At 41.6% G+C, this 18,944-nt stretch overlaps 1 protein-coding gene across 4 annotated transcripts in view; it reads right to left on the bottom strand.

Moving 5' to 3' along the window:
- Positions 1-332: 332 nt before the first annotated feature.
- The window catches only part of mrps6 (mitochondrial ribosomal protein S6), a 91,455-nt gene continuing 72,843 nt past the window's right edge, over positions 333-18,944 (bottom strand). For all 4 annotated transcript variants that reach the window (XM_087992566.1, XM_087992564.1, XM_087992567.1 and 1 more), the window contains exon 3: positions 333-614. In XM_087992566.1, coding sequence (XP_087848692.1) covers positions 431-614 — 184 coding nt within the window. In that variant the 3' untranslated portion in view covers positions 333-430. The remainder of the gene's footprint in view (positions 615-18,944) is intronic.

Genomic DNA, 18,944 nt, shown 5'->3' with positions numbered 1-18,944 from the left:
TACATAAATGCAATTTTGAGTAAGTATGATCCCATGAAAATGTAGGCAAAAGTGAGGACTGCAGATGCTGGAATCCAGAGTTTAGATTAGAGTGGTGCTGGAAAAGCACAGCAAGTCAGGCAGCATCTGAGGAGCAGGAAAATTGACATTCATCAGGGCTTTTGCCCGAAACGTCGATTTACCTGCTCCTCGGATGCCACCTGACTGCTATGCTTTTCCGGCACCATGGAAATGTAGGCTGACCTGAATGAAAACATACAGTTCAAACAGAAGAAATACAGTTTAAAATTTAAAATGTTCCAGCAGACAAAAACAAAAAAAGAACACACCAGTAATTTAAGTCTTCTCATCTTTATTAAAGTAGCCTTCTATCAGCTTTCAACACAGTGCTTTGGTTTTATGTTCCTTTAAATAAATAATTGACATGAGATCACTTCCTTTTGGATTGAAATTTTGCTTCATAGTCGGGTTGGAGCAGCCCAGGGCAGTTTTCATCAGTTTCTGGAGTGCAGTGTTTCAGGATTGTGGGCCTGATTACATCGATGTCACGTCCTAAATGGTCCAACATGGTTGGGATAATGGTTGGAGGGGCATCAAAGTCCAGCAGGAAATATCTGAAATAAACAAAATACAAATAAACTCAGAAAAATAACCTTTTATTTCTAGTGACTACAAATACGGCGATAAAAATTCTTTCCATGATATTTCTCTCTTCACCCATAATCATTTAATTTTGAACTTTTGAATCCACTTTTTTTATACCAGTTTGCTGGAAACAGGATAGGTACCAGGAGGATTGGCAAAATGGCATATTGAATTTAAATTTCACCATCTGCTGTGGCAGGATTTGAACCTGGGATCTCTGGATGAGCAGTGCAGTGATAATATCATTAGGCTATCGCCATAATGATGATGGAAGATGTCAGGGAAGGACCTTATCTCCTTCTCAGCACCATATGTTACCAGTGGTAGAACATTAGCAATGGCCTCGTGAACCAGGCAACCAATTACGATCCACCGTCCCATCTGTGAGCATTTTACGGGCATTCATAGGAGCTATCACTGCACAGAGAGACTGACAAATAGGCCATGTCTTTGTTCACGGGAGGGAAGAGGGGGGAGATGCGGGTGCGTGTGTGTGTGTGCGTGTGTGTAGGAGGGAGGACGTGATGGAGAAAGAGTAGAAAGACCCCTACTATTGCCACTCCAGAGTGAGACGAAATGCGTACTACATTACAAAACCTCAAAAGGAGCAGGGATTTCATTTCACAAGTGGAAAAAGGTAATACTAAACCTATATGCACAATTGATTAGGTAATTGTAGAAAACTATGGGTGCCTGACTTTGGGAAAGAAATGAAGATCATAAAAAGAACATAGGACAATCAAGTGCAGTGACCAGGAAAGATAGAACTCTTCTCAATAAGACAGGAGGGAGGGGATCAGATAGAGGTCCTGTGGAAGTAGAACTATAATAATAAGCATTGAAATGGAGTTAAAAATCACACAACACCAGGTTATATTCCAACAGGTTTAATCGGAAGCACACTAGCTTTTGGAGCGCCACCTGATGAAGGAGCGCCGCTCCGAAAGCTAGCGTGCTTCCAATTAAACCAGTTGGACTATAACCTGGTGTTGTGTGATTCTTAATTTTGTCCACCCCTGTCCAACACCGGCATCACCAAATCATTGAAATGGAAGTGGATTAACTGAAATAGAAAAATGTAAAACAAAAAAAGAAATCAAAGAAAGTCAAAGAGGACTAAATGAGACAGAAGACAAAGAAATAACTGGCAAAACTCCGTTTGTCTGGTAGCATCTATGGGAAGAAAGCAGAATGAATGTATTGTGTCCAGTGACTCTTCCTCAGAGTGTTAGCAGCTAGGGAAAGGTGATATTTATGCTGAAGCAGAACTCGGGTAAGGGGGAAAGATGAGCAGATGGGTGGAGATGGAGCCCAGAGAAGAGACATATGAAAGGGGTGCATAAACAAAGGTTACAGAGAGCAGGAACGGGCAGAAGAAAAGTTGAATAAGTGATAAACAGAGGTAAGAGTGAGAAAACGGGTGAGCTGTACTGAAAGCAATCGATATAGTCTGCTAATGGGTCTGAGAGTATGTGAGAATGGGTGACTGTGCTGAAAGCTCAACTGAATAGTTAGGGCATGTCAACAGGATTGCGCAAAAAATAACAAGGAAGGTTGGAATCAGACTTTAAAGTTATTGAGCTTGATGTTGAGGCTATAGGGTCCTCAAGCAGAAAATGAGATGTAGTTGTTTGAGTTTGTGCTGAGACACACTGGGACAGGCCCAAGACAGAAATGCTGACGCAAGAACATGGTGGGGTATTGAAATGGCAGGCATCAGGAAACTTGGCGTCATTTTTAAGGACGGAACATCTGTATCTTGCAAAGTGGTCACCCAGAGTGCACTTTATCTCCCCAACATAGAGGAGACTATATTGTGAACAGTGAATGCAGTAGACTGGATTGAGTACAGGAAAATCACTGCTTCACCTGGAAGGTATGTCTGGGGCCTTGGAGAGTTAGGAGGAAGGAAGTAAATGGGCAAGCAATACACCTTCTGAGATGTGCAAGAATTAAAAGTTTGATATGTCCATAGGTTGTTGATCCATGGTCATAACTCAGTTGATCTAAATCTACAGGATGCCTAGACAATGTTTCTTAAAAGGGACAACTAGATACTTCCAGCATTCTTTTTTAATGAATCTCACTATTACAGACGGGTCATACGTAACAGTACTATGGGCCTTTGCTAGCCAGTGTATCTCTGCTGTCAAGGTTGTAGCTCCAAGTCAGCATCCAGCCAGCCACTTTTGAGAACACGTTGGCCAACATGCTTTTCCAAGGATGCCCTACTATGCGTGAGTTTTATTGAAATAAAACTCAAGGTCCAGTTTGAAGCATGTCACAGGCAAGACCTGAGGGAAGCTGGTCTCAAGTGAGAGGACAACTTTGCATCAATTCCTGGCACAATTCACAGTTTAGGAGGTGACTAAATGTTTTGTAAAAGTACCCAGCAAAACAGTCATTGACAAATTAAATAAATTCCACTGAAAACTTGGAAAAGACACTTGTTAGACCTGAGCTGGAGTTGTGTGGGCACCATATTATAGGAAAGATATGAATGCATTACAGGGAGTACAGAAGTGATTTACAACAACAGTTCCTGGAATGAGAATCTTCAAGTTAAGAGGGTGCACTGGAGAAGATGGGACTGAACTCCCTCCAAGGAAGGCAGCTGAGAGGAGATCAGATTAAGGCTCTCGAAACTACGAGTGGGCTCAACTGAATAGTTAGGGCAAAGATGTTTCCATTTGCGAAAGAAACAAGAATAACACAGTCAGTAGTTAGGGTATGGACTGCACTGCCAAGAAATGTAGTGGAGGCAGGCTCAACTGAGGCATTTAAAGGGGCATTGGACTATTTTCTGGATAGTAACAGTGCACAGAAATATAGCAAAAAGGCAGGAAATTGGCAATAGATAACCAAGCCAGTGGAGGCATGATGGGGCCAAATAACCTCCTTCTACACAACAATAATTCTGCGATTCTGAGAAGAAATGAAAAAAGGTCATTGGTTTACCCAAGCAGAATAACTCCTGCCAATACACTCAATGAACATCATAGCAAGATCACATATTGGGAAATAAGGCTCCTCTACGGGTTACATTACTGTTCCTGTTTTTACTGGGGACGAGGGTAGTGGAGAGATCATTGTAATTACATACATGTAATTATATAGCTGTACAGTTGCTTCCAGTTAAAGTAATTAGTTACAAGGAGACAGGCATGCTGCATAAATTAGCTTTCCACATAGCAATTAAAGATATGGTTTACAAACATGAAAATGAAAAGGATAATGGAAATCCAGGCTGAACCAGAAATTATACATTTACTGCTTAATATTTACAAAGGTGTAATCACTGTCACCTGTCACATGTTTCATGAAATGTATTTCCTGCGTTAAACTCATTTGCCTAATGAGTAATTTCGCTGGCCTTGATAACAATATTACATGGATTTTTCCACTCTGATCCACAGTGTTGAGAAATAAACTAAAGGCTTTAAAAAAGGAGAGTTGCAAAGCCTTTGCTGATAAACTTACATGTGGTACTCTTCCACACAGCTATTTCCACAAGCTACATGTAGTAAACATTCAGAACAGAATCATATTCAGTCTTCAAAAAAATTACACCTCCCCTGACCAATCCGAACACAGACCTTCAGCCCACACACGCACAAGCAGATTTAAGTAGCTCGCAAAGCCGTAGAGACTGCTAGCTTTCAATAACCAGGATGGCAGAGATGGGGCACAATTGTCAAGAGCAACAATTAGAGACAATGGCTCGAATACAAGATGGTTTTACAATTTCAGGTGCTCCTCTGGTTTACGTGATAAAGAAAGGCTGGAACTCTTCTCACTGAAATGTAGGGGGTTAAAAGCCAATCTGACAGAAGTTTATAAAATAAGGGAAGGCATATGTAGAGTTAATGGTAGTTGTCTTTTCCCTAGCATGGGCAATTTCAAGACCAGGAGACACATTTTTAAGGTGAGAGGAGAGAGATTTAAAAAAAGACATGAGGCAATTTTTTTTTAACATAGAGGGTGGTCAACATGTGGAATGAATTTCCTGAGAAAGTGGTGGATGTAGGTACAATTACAATGTTTAAAATACATTTGGATAGATACATGAATAGGAAAGAATACGGGCCAGCCGCAGGCAGGTGGGACTAGTCTAGTTTGGGATGATGATGGACTGGTTGGACCAAAGGTCTGTTTCCATGCTGTAAGCCTCTATGACTTGAACAGCAGCAGCAATAGGTGGGCCCAATTAAAGGAAAGCGACATGGCCCGGCACAACATGATGGGCCAAATGGTCTCATCCCATGTGATAAATTTCCTGCGTAGGATGTCAGTACAAAGTGCAAGGGGAAAGCTGAATGACAGAGAGCGAGAAAGAAAGATCTTGTGAATTGGAAGGGAATATTTGGTGCTTGCCAAATGTGAACTAATTGCAGGGCCAGAGGGCTTGGGCTGGAGATAGACACCAGTGCAACAAAGATGGGTAGGTATAGGGAGACGCTTTCCAGCCTAGACCACAGGGGTGAGAATTGATGCCAATGTAAACCAGGGGGGTGAGGATCAGGAGGTGGTGTCAGTATAAACCAGAAGGGTGAGGATAAGGAGGTAGGTGTGAATGTAAATCAGAGTGGCGAGAATTGGTACCAATGTAAACCAGGGAGGTGGGGATTGGGAGATGGGTACTAGTGTAAACCAGAGGGGTGAGGATCAGGAGGTGGGTGTGAACGTAAACTAGAGGGTTGAGAATGGTGCCACTGTGAGCTAGAGAAGTGAGGAACATGAGGTGGGTGCCTGCATGAAGTAGATGTGAGGGCATGGAGAGATGGGTACCAATGTGAACTAGAGATTTGGGGCAAAGATTGCTTGCATGAACTGGGAAGGAGGAAGCTGCAGCATGATGAGAGGCTGTTGGTGGGAACATGAGAATGCACAGCATGTTATTCTAGCCTGTGAGAGAGGGCAATAGCTTTGGCCAAGAGAAGTGAGGGCAAGATGTGGAGCACATGGTCTGAAACTTCTTTCTTCCCCTATCTCTTCAAAAACTAGTACATTCCAAAAACTACTGAGGATGCAAATGAAACTTTCCCTGTGAAACTGACCAAGGTTGATGATGCTTTTGTAAACAGCAAATTATCCCCTTCTTAAAGGAATCTTGGATTGAATTAATGATTTGAAACTCCTCCGCACATTTTATCAGCAATATTGTAAACTCCATATGATTCAAAAATATGCTGTTAATAATCCATTAGGACTATGATTCACTGGGAAATTCAGGAACAAAATAACAGGAAACTGAATTTGAAGAATGCTAATCTCCTAACCAGCGAATACCAGCAATGTGGAAAATACTGAATCAGTTATTTAACTAGGGCACTTCAGGTGATTACAATATGGAAGGCACGGACACAGTTACTCTTCCAATGGATGGATTCAGAAAGGCAATCGTAATGGTTACAGAACTTTACCCAGAGGTTGTCTGGAACTTAAGATCATTTTGACTGGTTAATAGTATAAAAACAGTGCATACTGAGAAAAACATTCAGTACATGAGGCAGCAGGCACTATACAGGGGATTTCTATAAACGATAACAAATAGTTGAATTCAAATGATTTGCTTATTTTTACATTGCAACAAATTGTCAAAACCTCACTACAGTGAGCAGCAAAATGAAGCAATTTTCTCTGTTGGTCCCAACATGAAGCTGGCGTGTATGTTAAGTTAGATGCTTAGGCCTGAAATCAAGGTATTCCAAATCACTCTAGAGCAAACTATGAAATGCCTTGATTGACTAGGAGGAGTACCTGATCAAAAGCACAATATCAGAGTCAAATTTACAGTCAGCCCAGATCCCAGTGTACAAAGGTAAAAATCACACAACACCAGGCTATAGTCCAACAGGTTTAATTGGAAGCACACTAGCTTTTGGAGCGCCGCTCCTTCGTTAGGTGGTTGTGGAGTACACAATTGTAAGGCACAGAATTTATAGCAAAAGTTTACAGTGTGATGTAACTGAAATTATACATTGAAAAATACCTTGATTGTTTGTAGAGTCTTTCATCTGTTAGAATATCAAGATAGTTTCACTTCTTTCATTTGTAAATCACAAAACCTTTTTTTAAAAAAAGTTACATTCTCAGGTTAACTGTAACAATTGGTGTCAGTCAGATAATATGTTGAAGGTGTTAGCCCCCTGTGTTCCCCCCCCCCACCAACCCCGGCATCTCCAAATCATGACTACTATCGACACCACTAACCACCGGCTTAAAGTGGATGATTTTTAATTTTGTATACCCCAGTCCAACACTGGCACCTCCAAATCATGACTATTATCAGATCCCAGTGGAAAGACAATGTTGACAAAAGTCACATGCTGTGATCCAAATTTGACCCATGACATTGATGGTATAAAACTATCAAATACAGCAAAGCACTACATTTGGAGTGACTTCTCAACATGGAGGCAGGCCAGTGACTCAAGGATGTTGCAATATCCTGTTTCTCAGTTTGCTATCTTAGTGCCAAGTTCAAGATTAACCATGCAGCCAACTTGACCACTGTGTCAAACCAAATTAATGTTGGTTATGCAGTTTGCTACAGGAACATGAGCAGGAGCAGAAGCAGCCTTATAGTTCAACATGTGATGTAAGTCTTTTCTATATCAGCAATACCATCTGAGTTATCACAATTTCCTGGACATACCATGTCCTTCCAGGTTGGTGCTAACAAAAAAAAGTACAGAAAGACAAATTTCATAAATGTCAGAAAATGGACAGAGAGCTAACATTCGTGGAGCAACAAAGTACAAATAAATTTTACTGTTCTCTCAAACTAAAGTGGAGTGGGGGGTGTGGATCTGACAAGGGAGTCGCGGAGGGAGTGGTCTCTACGGAAAGCTACACCCCCCACCGACCCAACCTCCACTCCCGGCACCTTCCCTTGCAACTGCAGGAGGTGCAACACTTGTGCCCATACCTCCCCCCTCACTTCTCTCCAAGGCCCCAAAGGAAACTTCCATATCCGCCACAGATTCACCTGCACCTCCACCCACATCATCTACTGCATCCGCTGCAGCCGGTGTGGCCTCCTCTATATTGGGGAGACAGGCCGCCTACTTGCGGAGCGATTCAGAGAGCACCTCTGGGCCACCCGGACGAACCAACCCAACCAACCTGTAGAACAGCATTTCAACTCCCCCTCCCACTCCACCGAGGATTTGCAGGTCATTGGACTCATCCACCGCCAAACCACAACAACCTGACGGTCGGAGGAGGAGCGTCTCATCTTCCGACTGGGAACCCTCCAACCGCAGGGGATGAACTTGGACTTCACCAGTTTCTTCATCCCCCCCTCCCCCCACCTTGTCTCAGCCGGATCCCTCCAGCCCGGCACCGCCTTCCTGACCTGCAGTCTTCTTCTTGACCTCTCCGCCTCCATCCTACTCCGACCTATCACCCTCACCTTGACCTCTTTCCACCTATCACATTTCCAACGCCCCTCCTCCAAGTCCCTCCTCCCTACCTTTTATCTTCTCCTGCTGAACACTCTCTGCTCATTCCTGAAGAAGGGCCTGTGCCCGAAACGTCGAATCTCCTGTTCCCTGGATGCTGCCTGACCTGCTGTGCTGTTCCAGGAATAAAATTTCAACTTTGATCTCCAGCATCTGCAGACCTCACTTTCTCCATTTGATTGAATGCAAACAAGTAGATCTTACCAATAGACAGTAATAGACGCTGAAGCAGGAAACAATTAGTCTTAACTGTTCTAAAGGCTTGGTATTAACATAATCCCTTTTCTTCCTCTACCACCTTTTGGGTTAACTCCTTCATGCTTGAAGGTAACTGAATCATTAAGCAAAATCTTTAAAGCAGAGGTAGATAGATTTTTCACCAACAGTGGAATCAAAATGAATAGGGTTTGAGAAGGAAAGTGGAGTTGAGGTTACAGCAAGGACAGCAGCATTCCAATCAAATAACAGAGTAGGATCAATGGGCCTAATGTCCTACTCATACTGTTAATTTGTACATTTGTAATGTCAGAAAGTGAGGAATGACTGAGACAGAGAGAGAGAGAGAGAGAGAGAAATCAGATAGATTGGGGGAATTCGATTTAAAAGAATACAGGGAGGGATCAGATTCATGCATTCTACATTGGCTTCTGAGACTTGAGCAAGCACAAGAATGAAGCACAATATGGGAAGGCTGCACTGTGGCTCTCCACCTCCTCCATCAAGGTTTCTTGCCTGGAAGCACAAGTATAATCTCCAGCAAAAAGTTGATTGGTATACAGTCATAGAGTCATACAGCACAGAAACAGACCCTTCAGTCCAATCAGTCTGTGCCAACCATAATCCCCTATGAATTAGTGACCAGTTATCAATGACAGAGATCATCTTATCTGCCAACAACGGTTTGATTGGTTGTCAGGTAACTAAATAACGTAAATCAAGTAACAAGTTAAAGAGTAAGAGAGTGGTATTTAATTCTTCCGTAACTCAGGAGCGGTCTTCCTGTTCGCTGCAGTCAAAACTCGTTGCAAACCTGAAGAAAACTGACTTATCTTTCTAGCAACAATTGTTGTGTGCATGTGACTTTTAACAGATTAATCAGAGACTTTTATAAAGCAACCAAACACCTTGCATCTTTCACTAGCCAGTGGATGAAAACAGAGAAAGACAGCTGAAGCAATGTGCTGCTCAGAAGAGTCATAAAGGTCATCTGAGCAATGGTATCTGGCAATAGTGACTACCGAACTCTTTCCAGTCTTTCCCATCTGTCTACTTGTTTGCTGTGTGTGTGGAAGAGGGAGCTTATGAGGGAATTAGTGTTTCTATTAATTGTAGTATATGCCAGTGGTCTATAACTGTTTACATGAAGGTAAAGTCTAGTTACTTGTAATAAATAGTGATTCGTGTCCAACACAGATACCTGGTCTGTGCTTTCCATCCCTTTAAGGTAATAAGTCAGGTATGTTGTGGACCTTTCCATACTTTATGAAATCTTTAACTTTTGTGATGATTCAGGAACAGTGGGGCTTGATTTCCAATGCACTACCTAAATAATTTGGAACATTAACATTGAGGTTCTGTCACCATGAATTAAAATATGAACACCTGCACAATGAAGACTTTGTAGTTTTTCTCCCAGCCGGTTCCATTTCCCACAAGCTCTTCAAGTAGAATGCAGGAAGGGGACCAGAAGATGGTCACATTCTCCTAGGAATTACAATTGCATGGCTAATGTGTACCTGCCATCAACACAGATATCTCTCACAGTGGGGTCTCCATGTGAGTTAGAGTGGTTGTTATCACATGATGTGATGTACATCACAAGTGATCAGAGGCAAAGGTTTCCTGTTAGTTAGTCGATTCTCTATCTATGCAATATATGACCTCCATTCCTGAGCTTTTACCATGTACAATAACCATTTATGCAGCATCTTAATAAACATCTTTCAGAAATCCAAATACACGACATCTACAGGCACCCTTTTATCATCCTCCTTGATAGGGCCTCAAACATCTTTTAAATTTCAGAAGCATCATCTCCCTTTCAGTTAACCACATGGTTGAATATATTAAGATTTTCTAAATGTCCTGCATCTAATGATTAACAATGATTTCAGCATTCTCCCAATGGCAAAGCTTCTTGCTTTCGGTCTCCCTCTTTCTTGAAGTGTTAATATTTCTAATAAATTCTGACACAAGAAACTCCATTTCACATTATAATTCCACCCTAACCATCTATATATATTGTAATAAAACATGGGAATCCTACAATCTGAATTATTATGAGCACTTTCTGCTTTAGTATCCATTGGTACTACCAGCTGTATTCCCTCTGGCACACTTGTAAATCATGACACTGTAATCCGTTGAAACCTTTTAAATCACGCTCCATTTGAACAATGCCAACTGACTAATCTAAGATAATGTCTTTCCAGTTTCATCACAGGAAACCTTTCAAAACATTCAACCCAAAATATCATGTGTCTTTTGCATTCAAAACAGTAAGTTATATACATAATAAACCCGCACATCACTTTTCAAGATATGCTTAGATGTCAGCTAAGAAAATTTGGAATTTTACAGTTAAAATTAACACTAAGGGCCATAGCATTTCAAAACTAAACTGGATGCTCATTAAATCAAAGATATGTTTTCTTAAATAAAATTTCTCAGCAGGGAGAATGTCTGTTACATACTTGCAGTTTGGAGCTTCATCTTCTGTAAGATAGTGAACAATCAATTTGTGAGTAAGATTCTGGAAAAATATCCTAAAGTAATTAAAAATAGTGATCCTCACAAAATGCTATATGATTCCGAAGTTTTAGAATCACATAAATGAACCATAAGACATAGACAATTTAAATGTCAGTTTAAATAAATCTTCTCTACTGCCTTTAACCCTATATGCCCTTATGAATAGGAACTGTAGGCCAAGTTATTTTCCACAAGATCAGTAAATTAATCTCCTGGTGCGAACTGGTACAATCTTACTGAAGTCAGATGCCAGACCTGTTAGAATGACGTATGCAGTAGTAAAAGCTGCTGATATCTGTGACTAACTGCTCGGTAAACAGTCAAATTGTAACCGGAACAGGATCCAGCTGCAGCCTGCCCACAAACACAATTCCCATTTGACTTCTTTCAAGCATTGTTATACAATCAATTTGAGAATGTGTGAATATTCAAAACTTCACTTATCAATTCAATCAACGAATCTATATCCTTTTAAGTATAGCTTTTTTTCAAAACTCTGATCTGTTTGCAGTTACTGTTCCAACAAACAACAATGCCTCTTTAAGTATAGAAGTCTTTCAGAAGTCTGCAGCATACAACTGATATTGTTCCACATTTAGACAGTTGGCAGCATTCATGAAACCATAGTCCAAAGATTGTGCAACTAATTCACAGAGAAAGTTCAAGTCAAAATTTCAATCTACTTCAGACACAAACAAATAACTCAGGAACACTGCATATCAGAATCACGATTTTAAAAACAAATAGGAGTAAAACTGCTTGCAATATTTAAAATCTATAATTAGATCTCAGTTTTGTTTACCTGTAGTCAACTACAATGCCAATACACCAGTCACATAACAGCAATCACAACTCCCAGGAATGTTCAGTCCAGTTGAAATCCATATTTAAGTTATAAAACAAAGCAGCAATCTGGGGTTGGAGATAATTCAGCCTCTCATGGCAAGAAACATGATGGCCAGGCGTACTAATCATAGGCGAGGTCTTATGTCAGTCCCATAATCCGAGAAGGAAGGGAATGCGGTCTCACAGGGCTTCTGATTTCCAGCACCAGGATGTCAATTACGTTCATGAATGAACCAGTTGATGCCACTATGTCTGACCTCACTGCAACTTGGTGGTGGCTTGGGATTAAATGCAGGTACCATAACTTTCCTATGGCCCCAGAAGATTTTCTGGGGGTGGCTGCTCCTCCCAAAAGACACTGCATTGGGCAGGGGAAGGTCAATGAAAGACACTCCACCAGCTTTGTCACTGACCCACAATGATCCACCCTTGCCAGCAAACCCCACCTCGCCTTCAATCATTGTGGACTGGAATCCCTCAGCAAGCCTAAGTTTCTGCCAGGCACACTATTACCAGAAGTCACTGCTTCCACTAATCGCATGACAAGCTTTTCTTTAGCTGACTACTCTCAGGTAGGGAAGATGACCTCTGTCAGGTAGTTCAATCCTGGAGAAGACCCAATGGTGGTTACTAAAGTTTCCGTAGAGCATTTGATTCAGTTGGGCCTTCACCAAGGAGCTGACAGGAGTTCTCCACTAGTTTTCCAATCGGTGGTCAAGTCCCTCATTGGGAAAAGACGACATTAGATGTAAAAAAATGTCTTTGTAATAAAAACAATGGGAATTAGATTCCAACAGAATATAAGACCATCCTACTCCAGGCAAGTTTTCATCATCAAACACACGGTTTGATAAAGTGAAAGATGTCCAGTTCTAACAATTGGATTGCTAAAACAAAACATGAACAGTAGGAAATTGTTTTTGCGGAATTATTCAAGCTGTGTGGAGGAGATAACTATCATTAGAAATGCAGTCATAAAGCGACATAAACTAATTCAAATGCAAAATACAAAAAAACTGCAGATGCTGTGAATCAGAAACAAAAACAGAAGTTGCTGGAAAAGCTCAACAGGTCTGGCAGTAGCTGTGAAGATGTTTCAGGTCCAGTGACCCTTCCTCAGAAATCAATTGTCCAGACCCTACCTGCCCAAACCAGTTCTTTGCTGAAGACAGCAGCACTGTTTATACAATAACATTCATCTAATCGACTAAACAAAGGAGAAGACAAGTGAGTAGTAAAATTTGAGAAATGAGAGGGTTAGCACTGCAGTTACTCAAACATCAAAGAATAGACAGTAACACTGGACTGTGGTTATCATGTTATCAAAAATGAAAAAATATACATCTGTAGTTTTTTAGAACTATGATGGGAATAATGGAGAATTTATAAAATGCAGAATTTATTTCTCTATTACTTCTCAACAATCTGCCTTAGCCCAAAAACTCCCTCTGATTGCCTCACCACACAGCTATTGATCAATACGATTATCAGCTCAAGACCAAATGATAAATTTGTGGATCCATATCCAACTCCTATAGGTCGAGAGTGCCCAAAACATAGTGCATATTGTGCTTTACAACTGGCACAATGGATTGGTTTGGATTGAAATCTGGGCTGCAGACTTGACAGACTGGTGCTACGAACCATGAGGATAAACCTTCCACACAAGGAGCTGTGGTGGCACTCAGCTACAAAATGCCCACTCCAGCGCAGGTTTAAAATAGGACTGTTCAAACAGGAAGTTGCTGCCTCTTACTCTGGGGATCCTCGTAAAGTTCTACTTGCAGCAGTTATTTTAAAACAGAGGTGAGAGATCAACTGACTGCAGATTAAGAATCACTGATTGGAAAACTGAGCAATAAACAGGAAATGAGAGGGGCCGTGTACAGGATCGTCTCGGGCTGTCAAGAAACATTATGCAAGGGGACAGAGTTGTAGGTTTGAGACTTTAGCTGTTTGCTCATGGATAATGAATAACTTGGCAAAGGTGCATGTACACTTGTGTAAAAGACAAACAAGACGAAACTTCCCAAAATTCTACTTTAAAAAAGGACTCTCCTTTTAAGAGACAAGTCAACATTGCAAAGCTTCCACTTTTACAAGGCCCTGCCTTTTCATGTTGATTACTGTTTAGAAATATAATTTTTCTCTTCTTATTTCAACTAATGCATTCTCACATGTTCCTCTGCTCCTCCTGTGCTGAGATACTTGTGACCAACATTGTCCTCAACTCCAGTTCCACTCCAGCTGCAGTAAAATTAAATGTATGCAACTTGCCAGACTGTTTCAGAAATAAGAACCGAGGCTGAAGTCAGTGCGGAAAGCTGTCATTTAAATATCAGAACTCTACCAGAATGGGTGTGTGTATTTTTGTGTTTGTGTACATGTGGAGTGTAGAGGACCTTAACTAATTAATAAATTCTTTCCACATCAGCATTTGCTGTCAATTGCTGACAGTACAATTTATCACTCTTTTGAAAACATTTAGGAAGACTTATATTGTTGAAACTATTCTTCCAGTTTGAGATATTAAACCTTCTCCTTCAATGGATGTAAAAGATTGCATGACATTTTTTCCCCAAGAAAACAAAGTTCACTGCCTCAACCAGCCCCAGTAAAAATGCATGCACTGGTTACTTATGGCATAGCTGGACTTTGTTTTGTTCAATCCTGTTAACTTGACTACCTATGTAACAGTGAGTGTAATGCACAGTTAAATTATTGGCTACAAAGCAATTTATGATGTCTCAAGGGTGTAAAAGTCACAAAATAAATGTCAGTTAAAGCAAAAGAAGAGGACTGCAGCATGTTAACGTGGCAATTAACAAGCTCATGACCAAAGTGACATTTACAGAACCGTGGTGCACTAACCAAAATGGTTCTAGATTTGAATAACAGCAATGCCTGTTAAAAATTAAGAATGTCAGCCAGAAACACCTTCTCAACAAAAGGGCAACGAGAGTTGTGGACTCAGTTATCCATAAAAGCCATTGAAGTGCCCAGTCTAAAAGGTCTCAAGACTTAATGCTGAAAAGGGAAGAGATTTCAAGAAATAGTGCAAGGCAGAAAAATTACAGTAGATCTATCACTCATGATAAGACTTGGGTTAATAGCCTTTGCCTGTTTCTAAATATTTTCATGCAAAAATTCTTCTTGGTATTGAAAGTTAAGTGGAAACCGGAAACATGGATACGAAGATTGGTGGAGTTGTGGATAGTGAGGAGGGCTGTTGTCGGCTGCAAAGGGACTTAGATATGATGCAGAGCTCGGCTGAGGAGTGGCAGATGGAGTTCAACCCTAGCAAGTGTGAGGTTGTCCATTTTGGAAGGACAAATAAGAATGCGGAATACAGGGTTAACGGTAGGGTTCTTAGTAAGGTGGAGGAGCAGAGGGATCTTGGAGTCGATGTTCATAGCTCTTTGAAAGTTGTCACTCAGGTGGATAGAGCTTGTAAGAAGGCCTATGCGTTCACTAGCAGAGGGATTGAATTCAAGAGTCGTGAGGTGATGTTGCAGCTGTATAGGACCTTGGTAAGGCCACATTTGGAGTACTGTGTGCAGTTCTGGTCGCCTCATTTTAGATTTAGATTAGATTAGATTACAGTGTGGAAACAGGCCCTTCGGCCCAACAAGTCCACACCGACCCTCTGAAGAGCAACCCACCCAGACCCATTCCCCAACATTTACCCCTTACCTAACACTACGGGCAATTTTGCATGGCCAATTCACCTGACCTGCACATCTTTGGACTGTGGGAGGAAACCGGAGCACCCGGAGGAAACCCACGCAGACACGGGGAGAATGTGCAAACTCCACACAGTCAGTCACCTGAGGCGGGAATTGAACCTGGGTCTCAGGCACTGTGAGGCAGCAGTGCTAACCACTGTGCCACCGTGCCGCCCACTAAGGAAAGATGTGGAAGCTTTGGAGAGGTTGCAGAGGAGATTTACCAGGATGTTGCCTGGAATGGAGAATAGGTCGTACGAGGATAGGTTGAGAGTGCTAGGCCTTTTCTCATTGGAACGGCGAAGGATGAGGGGTGACTTGATAGAGGTTTATAAGATGATCAGGGGAATAGATAGAGTGGACAGTCAGAGACTTTTTCCCCGGGTCCAACAGAGTATTACAAGGGGACATAAATTTAAGGTGAAGGGTGCAAGGGATAGGGGGGATGTCAGGGGTAGGTTCTTTACCCAGAGAGTATTGGGGGCATGGAATGCGCTGCCTGTGGGAGTGGCAGATTCAGAATCATTGGTGACCTTTAAGCGGCAATTGGATAGGTACATGGATAGGTGCTTAAGCTAGGACAAGTGTTCGGCACAACATCGTGGGCCGAAGGGCCTGTTCTGTGCTGTATTGTTCTATGTTCTATGTGCTACTGAAACTGGGGTTGTACTCAAGCATTACATCACATGATCATACAAGAAAGAGTAGACTGATGTTGATCACTTTTATGCGAGGAAATACAGACTGTAGAGATGACTTCTCCTTCACAGTGACATTTCTGTAATAAATGCCTTTACAACTGCAAAACTATTAGTGCAAAATGTCTCTCAAGCATAGTTGAAGCAATTTGTTTCAAAGTACTTTTTTCAATCAGATAAATCCAGTTCAGTGAAATGTTGAGTGTAGGATTTAGGACAGAGGATGGGGTTCAACCAAATGGAACTTTCTTTTAAAATACAATGGGTGAAATTGCATATGAATCTGAGCAACATGAGCCATAATGAGTTGTGTGAAAGAATTGCGGCATATCTTGACACGGGAGCAACTTGCACTAATTTTTATGCTTTTCTTAAGTGATATATGCCTCAACATCTGCTCCCTCAACCTCTCAATGTTCCCCATATGTTCCCTCAAAATGTTTATGGCACCCCCATGCCACCTCCACACCTCATCATTGATCCTAGAACACAGAATTACTCCAGTGTAAATTAAAATTACAATCCTTTAAGTGTCTATAGGTTTACAAACAAACAAGAAACCACATCTAATGCATATTCTGTTAGTACAGGCTCTCAAAGTTTCAAATAGTTTCTTGGATCAATACATGACCTGCTGAACAGAACTTAATTTTCATTTTGAAATTCTCCCAAGCCTTCAAAATGGCTACCGTTGTCATATCAAAACCTTAGAGCTACATTTCCTGAAACTGAGAACAGAGTCCTGGCTCATTTTCATTTCATTATCAATCAATCAATGGAGGGAAGCAAGTCCAGAGATTTTGTTTTAAATTTTCAAACGCAAGGATTTCTTTTTGAACAGTCAGCACTGCCAGTCAATCTAAATCCCAACATAAAGTACTATAGCAAGGTTCATTAGCCTTTTTTAAAAAAAATCCTTTAATGCATCATACCATTTCTGACAATTGGAAAAGTATTGTAACACTGGATAACAATACCACAACGTTGGTCAATGTAAGGTTGAATTTACCTTTGCAGGACAGATCCCCATGATAAATCATCTCTCTAAAATACATCTATATCATAGCATACCATGTAATGGTGATGTTTGAAGAGGTCAAAAAACTTTTACACACCTATAAGAATGTTTCTGAATCCTCAGCAGGTTCCATGCAGTTGCCACAAAGTCAATATGGTTTTTTTTTAAAAGGGTTTTAAAATCCCATACAAGCACATCAAAATAGTGTCTGGGAGCAAACACAATTTTCCTGGAGCCCTAATATTGGGGACTCCGCCAATGGACGGGAACCATATGCATTTTGCACCAAAGGCCTGCCCATCTACCCAAAGGCAACATGAAATGAAGTGGGGTCACAATGGTACAGTAACATTGCTTTTCCAATGAAAACAAAACTATGTTTAGCATTTTGCCACTGAATCTGTACCTCCATTGGGGGATGAAAAACTGCTTTTTTTCTCTGTTTCCCTCTGCACAGACCTAATAATTCTTTCCAAAATTCTTTGTTTGATATGGAATTTGATAGACTTGGCTAAATCTCTCAATATCTAGCCAAACTCAAACTTATAAGGATAACATTTTTCATAAAATTTTGCATAACTTGAGTAACTGTTCTACAATTTTAAAAAATATGTGAAAACAAGAAGTGTACATGTAGTAGTATGGGTGCCTGATCATAACATGAGTCCCTGTAGTTGGAGGAAAGCAAGGTAAATCATGCCTCTCATATAAATGTTAAAAAAAATAGAAAATCTAATTATTCTGATTGGAAGTGAGGCGAAAATCTGTCTTCACGTACAGTACTGTAAAATAAGGAGAAAGAGAGGACTGCAGATGCTGGAGACCAGAGTCAAAATGTGTGGTGTTAGAAAAGCACAGCCGGTCAGGCAGCATCTGAGGAGCAGGAGAGTCGACGTTTTGATCATAAACAGAGATAAGTTCGGAAGGGCAGGAGCAGGCAGTCATGACATTGGACATCTATTCCAAACCCACCGACTCCCACAGCCACCTGGACTACACCTCCTCACAGCCCCATCTCCTGTAAAAATGTGATCCCTTACTCCCAATTCCTCTGCTTCTACCCCCAGGAAGACCAATTCCAATCCAGGACATCCCAGATGGCCTCCTACTTAAAGGACTTCAATTTTCCCTCCCACTTGTTCAACAATGACATCCAGTGCATCTCCTCCACTTCATGTGCGTCCGCCCTTGAACCTTACCCCTCCAACTGCAACAAGGACAGAATCCCCCTGGTCCTCACCTTCCATCCCACCAACCTCCAGATACAATACATCATCGTCTGCCATTTCCACCACCAGAGATATATTTATCTCCCAACCACTATCAGCAGTCCCATTTGTGACTCCCTCATTAAGTCCATGCACCCCCCCCCCGCCAAACCACCCTCCACTCTCAGCACCTTCTCCTGCCACTGCAAGAGGTGTAAAACTTGCGCCCACTCCGCCCCCCTCACCTGCATCCAAAGTCCCAAAGGATCCTTTCACATCCGGCAGAGACTTTCTTGCAACTCCAAACACCTCATCTACTGTGTCCGTTGCTCTCAACGTGGTCTCCTCTACATTTTGGAGACAGAAACATTTCAGAGAACATCCCTGGGACACACACTAGACAATCCCACCACCCTGTGGCCGATCACTTCAACGCTCCCTTCCACCCCACCAAGGACATACAAGGCCTGGGCCTTCTCCACTGCCAAATCTGAGCCACCCGACGACTGGAAGAACACCTCAACTTCCGCCTCGTGAACCTCCAACCACACGGAATCAATGCCAATTTCACAACTTTTCTCCCCTCC

Source organism: Chiloscyllium plagiosum, unplaced genomic scaffold (assembly GCF_037043375.1).
Source record: "Chiloscyllium plagiosum isolate Xiang-an unplaced genomic scaffold, Cpla_swu_hap1 HiC_scaffold_12, whole genome shotgun sequence".
In the NCBI taxonomy this organism is placed as follows: Eukaryota; Metazoa; Chordata; class Chondrichthyes; order Orectolobiformes; family Hemiscylliidae; genus Chiloscyllium; species Chiloscyllium plagiosum.
The sequence above is the reverse complement of the archived record's forward strand: the minus strand, read 5'-3'. Positions and strand labels throughout refer to the sequence as shown.